The sequence below is a fragment of the Osmia lignaria genome, chromosome 14, assembly GCF_051020975.1.
Source record: "Osmia lignaria lignaria isolate PbOS001 chromosome 14, iyOsmLign1, whole genome shotgun sequence".
NCBI lineage: Eukaryota > Metazoa > Arthropoda > Insecta > Hymenoptera > Megachilidae > Osmia > Osmia lignaria.
The window spans coordinates 7,209,507-7,220,738 of record NC_135045.1 but is presented as its reverse complement, the minus strand read 5'-3'; the positions used below and the strand labels follow the sequence as shown (position 1 = coordinate 7,220,738).

Genomic DNA, 11,232 nt, shown 5'->3' with positions numbered 1-11,232 from the left:
AGTAAACCCCCTAAAACTATAAAAACCCCCCAAAACAGACAACATAAAATAAAAATTTCAACAATAAAATGCTGAAACAGAAAATATAATTAACATCACAATTTCCATTACAATTGAAACGGAAAATGCTGAGAACAGAAACAAAATTGTAATAAAATTTCAAGTTCAATATGTTCTCGACGGTACTTTTCATACCAGTCAAGGAAAAAAAATGAAAAAAAAAATTAGCGAGCATAGTGACAGAATGACTGTCCATCCGAAGATGGAGAGCCATTAGTAGTTCCCCTCTTCTGGGCAAATTTTGCCGGGGCTCTTCAGCATATAGCCTCTTCTTTCTTCGGCAATAGCCTCACAAAAATCACTCGCGAAAATTTTACGTTTGCTCAGACATTTGTGAAAATGTAACACGTAAACGAGCAACGATCCCTTGAATCACTACTCGCATACCTGCACAATTTTTGCAAATGTCCAAGCACAAAACACCTTTTAATTTCACTTCACTTCACTTTCATTTTAATACTTCATTTTTGTAATCGGGTCTAGTACCACGACTACGACTTACAAACTAATAAGGCTTGGCCTTGAAAAAATCAAGAGAGAATGCTAAATTAATTAATTAATCAACTAATTAATTTGCATTTTCATTTTTCCTCTCGATTTTTTAATTTCCAACCCCAGATACAAGCTTCTCACGTATTAGAGGAGAATACGAAGAGAAACATGAAAGCTTGCTCTGGCCCTGCCTACTTATAAACTAAACTCAATCACACCAGAAGTAAACTACCTGCCTGCCTATCGCTATATTTAAAAAAGGGCAAAAATCATCCTCACAAAAATTCACTCCACGGTTCTCATACAACCACCCGGGTGCAAAAATGCCTACACCTAGGGAGAACGTCCCGGGACGCCTCCGACACCCGAGTTCAATTCAACTTTCACACTCTAATAAAATCATACCTTTTTGCTGAAATCGACTGACAAATAATAGTGAACATTATGCTAAAGTAATACATTTCATTTTCGTATTCTATTGAATTATCTAATGTAAAAATTTTTCAATTTATTCTTGATAAGTATTTTGTAATGTTATAGTAAGTTAAGATTGTTAATAAACGATACAAATCCCACATCCTAACCGCACACACACATGTGGAACTTCTATCGTGGTTCACTATTGGTTCACTACTTCTGTCAGTCGCCAAAATGAATTATACTTAAAACTAAACCTTGTCCACCGCCCTCCACCCACGCGAGTACATCTAAGTACCCGAATGAGCTTTGGGCATAAAAATGAACAAGGCCAAAGGTATTTTCACCTACCAGTTTTCTTCATGTGTGCTGAAATGCCTAAGTTAAAACGTATGATTAGCAAAAACTAAAGATGATATTCTCACTTTATTAAAAGTAAGAATATCGGCGAAACTTCACGGCTCCGATTTAGTATATGGGCTGGCCCCCCCAGGGGGTTTTATTTTTAATAAAAGTGACTCGACTTTGCAAATATAAAGCTTGAAGAGCAAATACAGAAAAGCAAAATTGAGCAACTATGACAATAAAACATGGTGCACTGCTAATATCAGTTGGCAACGGAGGTTCTTAGGCCCCCTGGACTTGCGCCCGACGCTACATACCACCCACCCCGCCTGGACGTCGTAACGCCAGGACAGGATGCACCCCTTCGCTAAGAGCGCTACCCGCCCGTCCAACACGTTGCATCCAACGTGTCAGATTGACGGACGCCCATAGTATAGGCAAAAGGACTGCAGGTTATTAAATGGAACATATGGATGTGCGCCACATTCTAAACTGCGCCTTGAAAGGCCTAGTAATGCATGGGTTTATCTCCCATGAGATGGTATTTCACGGTCTTATGCCGCGGAATCCTTGTAACTAATTTGATTAAATAAATAAAACATTGGATTGAGTTTAAAAACCAAAAGGATTCCCACCAAATACTAGTCAGTGCATTGTCATATTTACTCTCGCGTTGGAAATTTTTCGCAACACTAATTAAAATAGAAAATCCTGATCTAAAAACATGACTAGTACATAAATATCTAACGGGCTAATATTTCACTATACTGGGGTATGCGGGTGGATAAATGATTATGTTATAGAGTTCGTGAGGCTGAAGTGTGAATGATGAGTGTTTAGGGTCGAGAACCGTGAACGTGACAGAATGAATTTCAAGTACGAAAGGGGAACTTTATACAATGCTTGAAGAGCAAATACCAACCCCCCTGGGGGCCAGCCCATATACTAAACTGATGCCAATTTCACGAGTAAAATTGGAAAAACGTTTCAATTTCAAGAGCGATTTCGTTATCAAAGTAAGTAGTTATAATAATTAATAGTAATCATGCTTATTACTTTGATATTGAAATCCGCTCATCGCGAAATAAATTCTTGTACATATAAAAAAGAAAATGTATTGTGAAGTCGGAGGGTCATCCGACTTCTTTACATTTTTAAACTCGAAATCTATATATGTAAATATGTACAAGAAAACCCTATCCTAAGCTAAGGCATAAAATACACAAAAAAGCAATTTGCACGATTATCGTTGTATAAAATAATACAGTGATATTCGTGGGTCACTATGCTCGCTCAAAAAATAAAAATTACAACCAATTCCCGTGTCGCTACGGACCATTCGTCCTACGACATGATGGGAATCGGAGGAACTTTAAAGCATGCGACTCACCGATCGTTGACTTGCACCACTGCACTCGCCACGCATCTTAGATTGATTCATAGCTCGACTGTTGGCTGGTCAAAGAAACGGTACCCCCACTGGCCAAAGCACTCATCTGGAAGCATAAAAACCACGATTCTTGAACGATATATGTTTTCTCTCAATTTGTTGTAGTTAATATGCTAATACATACTATAATTTAAAAATATGCATGCAAAACTATATAGGAATAACTACATCATAAAATACGGTAAAACACATGCAAATAAATACATCCCAAAACACATGAAGATCAAAACCATAGAACACCATAAAATATTTGCAAAATTGTAGCAAAACACATAGGTTACCACTCCATAAAGCCTACTAATAAATTCGTATAAATATACTAAAACACATAGGGTACTACTCCATAAAACCCACTAATAAATCCGTATAAATATGCCAACACACATAGGGTACTACTCCATAAAACCCACTAATGAATCCGTATAAATATGCCAAAACACATAGGGTACCACTCCATAAAACCCACTAATAAATCCGTAAAAATATGCCAAAGCACATAGGGAACCACACCATAAAACACAATAAAGCACATGCAGGTACATGGAGTACCACACCATAAAACACAATAAAGCACATGCAGGTACATGGGGTTCCACACCATAAAACGAACTAATATATCCGTATAAATATTCCAAAACACATGGGAAACACTATAGGAAATACTATAGGCAAACACAGTAACACTTGTGGTAATACACTGATAAATCCATGCACGAATATCCATGGTATCAACCCGTACCGGTATATGTTTGACAGATCCATCCGTATCCTTTGGCGGTCGCGATAAGACTGATTAGATTTGACCTCTGTACGGGTCGCGCATGTACCAGCGCGCGGCGCGCGCAATCAAGCGTGACGTTCCGCTTCACCGGTTCCGCAGATTTAATTATTTCTATCTGATATTTGTTAATATTTGTTTAATTATTATTTTATATTTTACAATTGTTTATTAATCAAATTATTGTTATATCTATTTAAATTGTTTATTTCTTTACATTTCCGCGTGGGTATATTGCAAAATTTTGTTTAATTATTATATTAAAAATTATTTAATTATTATTTTTAATTTTACAATTGTTTATTAATCAAACGAACGAACTGCGCCCTACAGAATGAACGAGAAACTAAATATCTGGTCTGTTTTACCTTGTTGACGTCTTTCGCGAGTGAACAATCAACGAAATCGTAGTTTTCAAATTACTTCTATCTGGAGACTTGTACATCATCCCTTGGGTACTCGTTTTATTCTATCCAACCCAAAGAATATCAGTCTGGTCCCTATTTGGACATACGATTCACAGAAATGTTTATATTACGAATAAATCAATGCAGGTGAGTCCGATCCGCCATTTTCTTGATCGTTGACAGACAGCAATTTCAATATTTTATAAGTTTTTGACGATTTGGATAATATAAGGACCAGACAAATATTCTTTAGAACCTTCTGAACACGTCCCTCAAATTTTTTTACATTCTGTTTAGAAATGAGGACGTAATTTGAAAACTCGCGTCTAGGGATTTCTCTAGGGACTGTCGGTAAAGTTTTCGACGCTCGCATCACCTTAACGTATCTTACCGTAAAATACTGTAAAATGTAAAAAACCCTAGAAAACGCTCGGATGACGCAACCCTGGTAGCAAGTGTGATTAATTAGACAAACGTGTTACTTTTACACTGAAAAACGAAATATGCTATTATAAGTAATTTTAGGGAAAAATAACCATCCTTTGCCGTCAAACTACAAGTGGGAAGAATTATAATGTGTATTAAATGATAAAATAATTAAAATTTTAATCGTGGACAAGAACAATATCAAGTGACGACCTAGTACCAACAGCCTCCGTGGCGCAATCGGCTAGCGCGTTCGGCTGTTAACCGAAAGGTTGGTGGTTCGAGCCCACCCGGGGGCGGTTTTTTTTATGTCTATAAATAATAGAAAACATGTTATACAATATAAACTTGTTTAGAAATGTATATGTAACAATTTAAATAAATGCAAATACTGAAGAAAACTGTTCCCTTTTGGTCCAAGTAGCAGGTAGCTGGTAGCTAGTTTTTATTACGAAATACATCATACTGTAATAACATTTTACGGTATTTAAAATAAACATTATTATTCAACAATAAAGACTATTATTTAATATTTAAACATTACACGTCGCTAAACATGCAATCTAACAAATAAAGAGAAACATTCCTGCAGAAGATCCTTTCAAATTTGAATACCAGTATGGCGATTATCGAAAATCGACGACTCGATGTATCGAGCGACTTCTCGCAGCGATATATCGAACGTAATCGACCCTGTGAGTTGTATTGGTTACAAGCTATAGCGTGTTGGGTGTTGAGGGCTTTCCTGCAGCCATTTTTCTCTTCGATAAGCAAAAGTTTTTTATTTTAGGGCATTAGCATCGTCCGTAGGATCAGAAAATGACAGACGATAAAACGGAATTCGTAAGTCGATTTAATAATATCTAGAAAATTAGCATTGTGTTAATATAACCTCACTTTGCGTAATGTGTAGTATAAATTGCTTACGTTGAATAATTGTGCGTTCTTTTTACTCGTAGGACTGGGGAAATGAGAAGTTACAACGTGCTCAGAAAACTGTGGACGAATCTCCGTATGATTTGGAAGCATGGAGCATCCTTATCAGAGAAGCACAGAACAGACCTATTACAGAAGTAAGACCAGTTTTTGAGAAGCTTGTCTCTGTCTTTCCTTCAGCTGGACGTTATTGGAAGATTTATATAGAACAAGAGGTAATACTATCACCACTTTCATTATCATCATCTGCTATAAACAATATTAATGGAAACACCGTCAGAAAAGTTTATAAATAAATTGTTCTAAACTATGTACAATATTGTATATTAAATAATACAACTAAATAGATTCCTATACTAGAAGAAAATAAAATTTTATTTTATACTATTTGTGACTGTTTCAGATGAAAATGCGCAACTTTGAAAAGGTGGAAAAGGTATGTTAATATTAATTGTCTGAGTTTCAAACTTTAATGACATTATTTTACATGTTATTAAATTTATAGTTCAATGTATTATTCAAATTGTTTGTTTTGAGTATACATAATTTTCATTATTGGTTTTTCAATAAAATTGTCGGGTGGATTTTTTTTTAATTCAAACTTGCAGTTATATGCATGTTTATTAATTAATCAAGAACAATTATAATTAAACGCTCGTTATATTAAATAGGAAAATTTCTTATTGAACAGTGGTAGTTAAAAAATTTTTTAGTGTAATAAGATTAACTCAATAATTTGCGATTAAATATTATCATACACTGTGACTCTAAGCACTTTGCATTTTATATAAGGTGAATAAAAACAGTATTTCACCATAAACATATCTTTCATTAATTAATAATTGGTGTGTTGGTATATTTGGGAGGTTGTTTTCTTTGTTGAGCAATATGTTTTCAAATAATATATAATCTACTTAGCCTATGAGTTAATATAGATTTGATATTAGCATAAATCAACTTATGAAGGCAGCTTCCTGAATGCAACAGCCTTGTATTCCTTCCTACAATACACTTTTCACTGTGCTTGAATTATGTTATCTGACATATGATAAAATTCATACACAAGGTGTAGAAATTTTATTGAACATGATCTAAAGTAAAAATGTTTGACTTATGCAAGGTATATTTATATCTGTGCATACAGAAACAATCTTGATGATGCACATGTTTGTCTCAATATTATATAAATGAGTTTGAGACAATTGATATTATCAAAAATTGTTTCATCAAAAAGTTTTGGGACTTACATAATTTACCTTCCCCTTGAACAGTATTTGAGAAGTATTCTCAGGTATTGTGAAAATTCTATAGAGGTAGCATAAGGTGAAGAAGAACTAATTAGTGTTAAATGTATTAATGTATTTGAATAATAATTAGTAAAAATGAAATATGCCATAAACGGTGCTCATATTAATTCGCGATTTATTTCTATCACCTTATGTTGCTTCACACTGTCTAAATTTTTTTGTCACGTTTCGGGATCATTCATTTCTAGATCCCACATAGGTCAATTCTGTCATACTACTAACCCCACTTGCAAAAAATAAATAAACTGTTTGATTCAATGGGGTTTATTTTATGTTACCTTTATAATCTCATATCTACAAAAAATTTCTCAATTATTCACACTGAATCATATGTTTAAGCAATAAACCATTTCTCAATTGATGCACTGGTGCATTATTATTTCTCCCACTATATATAAACGATATTGTAGTAGTGATTGTATCAAAAAATTTGCTTTAATAAATTGTTGATTTTCTGTTTCTGATATGTTAATGTGACTTTTATTGGTATTATCATTAATGTTCAAATATGTGTATAAAAAAAAAAGACTTGCCTGTATGGGTAAGTAAGGTGGTAGATACGTAATCTTTTTTGTAACAACAATTGAGTGGGCTTCGTGTGGATGATACATTGTTTCCTTACATTGCCTCTAAAATACTTGTTTTCTCTGACAGCTTTTCCAAAGGTGCCTCATGAAAATCTTAAATATTGAGTTGTGGAAACTTTACCTTTCTTATGTCAAAGAAACAAAAGCCAGTCTTGCTACGTATAAGTAAGTACATTGGTCCATGAACAGATATTTAATCAAGCAGTTACAACTTTAAACTATCAACTGATATACTATTTGTAGGGAAAAAATGGCACAAGCGTATGATTTTGCATTGGATAAAATTGGGATGGATATACATTCGTATAGTATATGGAATGATTATGTTATGTTTTTGAAAAGTGTCGAAGCTGTTGGTTCGTACGCCGAGAATCAGAAAATTAGCGCGGTTCGGAAGGTAATTAATCGCGCGTATACTCCAGCGTATGCAAACGTGTTTTCAATTATTTTGATTGTTATATTATTACTGCTAAATTACAGGTATATCAACGCGGTGTTGTCAACCCCATGATAAACATGGAACAATTGTGGAAAGATTACATGGCATTTGAACAAAATATTAATCCAATAATTGCAGAAAAGATGGCTATTGAACGTTCCAGAGATTATATGAACGCAAGACGGGTTGCCAAGGAGTTGGAAGCTGTAACAAGAGGACTGAATCGTAGTGCACCGAGCGTACCTCCAACTGGCCATCCAGAAGAAGTGAAACAAGTACTATTTCTCCTACACTATTAATTTAATGTATCTGATTAATTATACAAACGTTAATGTTTCTGCGTCAGGTTGAATTATGGAAAAAGTACATTGCATGGGAACGTAGCAATCCTCTAAGAACCGAAGATACTTCTTTAGTTGCACGTAGAGTAATGTTTGCTATAGAACAATGTTTACTATGTTTGGGTCATCACCCGGCGGTGTGGCATCAAGCCGCACACTTCTTAGAACTTAGCTCGAAAATATTAACGGAAAAGGGGGATGTAAATGCAGCGAAGAATTTAAGCGACGAAGCTGCTACTATGTTCGAAAGAGCGACAAGTACATTGTTATCGAAAAATATGTTATTATATTTTGCACACGCGGATTTCGAAGAGGGAAGAGTAAAGTACGAGAAAGTGCATCAAATATATCAAAAGTTCCTTGATATACCTGATATTGACCCGACACTCGTTAGTATTTATCGATATTAATTTTCGTATCCTCTCTCAATTTCCCTGTTAAATCGGTTCATTTTTCGTAGGCTTATGTACAATATATGAAATTTGCAAGACGCGCAGAAGGTATAAAATCTGCTAGGACGGTTTTCAAACGAGCTCGAGAAGATCCGAGATGTAAACATCACGTATACGTCGCTGCTGCGTTAATGGAATATTACTGTACTAAAGATAAAAATATTGCTTTCCGAATATTCGAACTGGGTTTAAAAAAGTTCGGAGATAACCCTGACTATATACTTTGTTATATTGACTACTTATCGCATTTGAACGGTGAGACGAATGAACATTTAATTCCACGATTAATTTGATTCAGTTAAGTTAATTGTGCAAAATATGGATTTAATGTTGCAGAGGACAATAACACAAGGGTTCTGTTTGAAAGAGTTTTATCTTCTGGTAGTTTAGAACCAGAAAAATCAGTGTACGTAATCGATACGTTTAATCATTTCAACAGATTAGATATATATTTTCATGTCTAATGTTAAAAACTTTTCTTTTAGTGACATATGGAATCGCTTTTTAGAGTTTGAGTCTAATATCGGAGATCTAGCCAGTATTGTTAAAGTCGAAAAAAGACGTAGCGCAGTCTTAGAAAAGGTATCAATAGAAAATCGATAAAAGATCGATGTTGTTAATAATATAGAATATTTCAAACCTTTTCATCTTTTAGATCAAAGAGTTCGAAGGCAAGGAGACAGCACAATTAGTAGATAGATATAAGTTCCTGGATTTATATCCGTGTACTCCAATGGAGTTACGATCCATCGGATATATGGAAGTGTCTAGTGTTGCCAGAAGTACAGTTGGTGCATTACCGCGGATACCGGATCCGGAAGAGGCTATCGCGTCTTTACCTAGACCGGATTTGTCGCAAATGATTCCTTATAAGCCAAAAGTAAATCCATTACCCGGAGAGCATCCAGTACCTGGTTAGTATTGATAATATCTACTATGCTTCTACAAATTTTTGTAACAAATTTATATTTATTTCCTGTTTTCACTTCAGGCGGTACTTTCCCGTTACCACCTGCCGCAGCGCAACTTTGTACCATGCTTCCGCCACCAGGTTGTTTCAGAGGACCATTCGTAGCTGTTGACTTACTTATGGACGTTTTCAATCGGATCCAGCTACCGGAACATGGTAAAATTAGAAATAATATTAACAAGTGTTTTTTAATTTCTAACTCCTTAATTTGTTTCTAATTGTTTTTATGAAATTTCTAATGTATAGCTCCATTGCCGGTAGCAGATAATGGTTGCGACACAAAATTATTCGACTTAGCCAAGTCCGTACATTGGATCGTCGATGAAAGTAACGATGGAATAAGTATCGGATCTAAACGCAGAAGAACGCGTTTAGGAGGTGATGATAGCGAGGAAGAAGATCTACCACCACCTCCGGCAAACGACATATACCGCCAAAGACAACAGAAACGAGTCAAATGAACAAAGAAATGATAACCCGACAACAGAGTTACGTATCATCTCCAAGTATCCTGGAGATATCTGATACACGTTATCATATATTTTTACATTTTCTCTGTTTGTTCCGGAAGGAGATATTTCCTGACGGGACAAACCTATTATTATCTAAAAGCGTACGTTACGTATATGTAAGCAACTACTAAATTCCTTATGTGACACTGTGCACGATAGTTTGAGTACTATGTACTCAGAAATCCTATACTTACACCATTGATTTCATATTTCTTCAAATGTGTTCATTTATATAGAAAGTGTCTAATTTGACCCGGACGGGGACAACATTGGGAACGTCCAATGGATCGAACATCATTGTATCGTTACCTATTTTGCTATGTATTGAAATCTTCAAATCAAGATTTAATTTCGAGACCATTGTTTATGGTAATTTGTATATTGAAAAAAATGTTGCTCAGGCCTTATAAGAATTGTGGTGCAAAAGCGAAGGTGATTGGTAAGACATATTCGTCTTTTATCGGGCAGAAGTAATTTGTTATAATTGTAAGTAATTTGTATCATAAAATATTATTTAGCACTATTGTTTTATGTGAATTTTTATGTACACTATGCGATAAGAGAAAAAACCGATTTATTTTTTTTTTTTTCATTTATAGAACGATTTACCTAAATTCACGGTATCGAATCAAATGTATTCGAGAAATTGGTTTCTTCATTCCAGTTTCTATTTCAATATCTATTTATTTTCGACATTTGTATACAATTTTTGTAAAATACCAAATTGATTAAACAATTCATTTATCTATCCAATCTGTTCTAAAATTTATTTGAATCGAACATGCTCGGAAAGCTATTCATCCGAATACAATTGTTTCGCGCTGTATGTTTAAATCAATTTATATAAATTCGATGTACAGGACCAATAAATTGTCATCATCCCATTGCAGTCTTTATTTCAACAAATTTTTTTTATACTTGAACACGATGTTATACTCATTCCTATTCAAATTAAACTTATTGTTAGAATAAACAAAAAAATATACATTCTGGTATCTCTCGAAAAATAGAATCAATATCAAAAGACAATTTTTAATTTATTATAATAATTCTATTTAGCTGTAATTCTGTCAGATGTAGTTTCCTCTATGTAGTCTTAATTAACCATCTAAAACAACCGCTGATATTTCAGCATAATCTGTCGCTGCTACGCGTTTCCAGTTGGAAGCTGTGGAATCTGAAGGAATCTCTATTACACAGATATAAATTCTTGACTGTTTAGTGTGTAATTGTGGCATAGTTCTCGTCCAATCTGTCTTAGGCAGAGATACCTAGCGTTTGTACATTTCTCAAATCAACTAAACTACCTGCAT

General features: G+C 34.5%; 1 protein-coding gene and 1 non-coding gene across 2 annotated transcripts; both read left to right on the top strand.

Annotated features, from left to right (window-relative positions):
- The first annotated feature begins 4,600 nt into the window (after positions 1–4,600).
- On the top strand, positions 4,601–4,674 carry TRNAN-GUU (transfer RNA asparagine (anticodon GUU)). The gene has a single exon. It is a non-coding gene; the product is annotated as a tRNA-Asn (tRNA).
- Positions 4,675–5,076: 402 nt separating this feature from the next.
- Positions 5,077–10,820, top strand: su(f) (cleavage stimulation factor subunit su(f)). The gene is made up of 13 exons (XM_034327034.2): positions 5,077–5,218; positions 5,335–5,526; positions 5,715–5,747; positions 7,273–7,370; positions 7,449–7,602; positions 7,686–7,919; positions 7,991–8,374; positions 8,446–8,692; positions 8,774–8,843; positions 8,923–9,019; positions 9,093–9,351; positions 9,429–9,563; positions 9,654–10,820. Exons 1-13 carry the CDS (start codon positions 5,195–5,197, stop codon positions 9,866–9,868), a joined length of 2,142 nt encoding a protein of 713 aa, XP_034182925.1. The 5' UTR covers positions 5,077–5,194; the 3' UTR covers positions 9,869–10,820.
- The last annotated feature ends 412 nt before the right edge of the window (positions 10,821–11,232 follow it).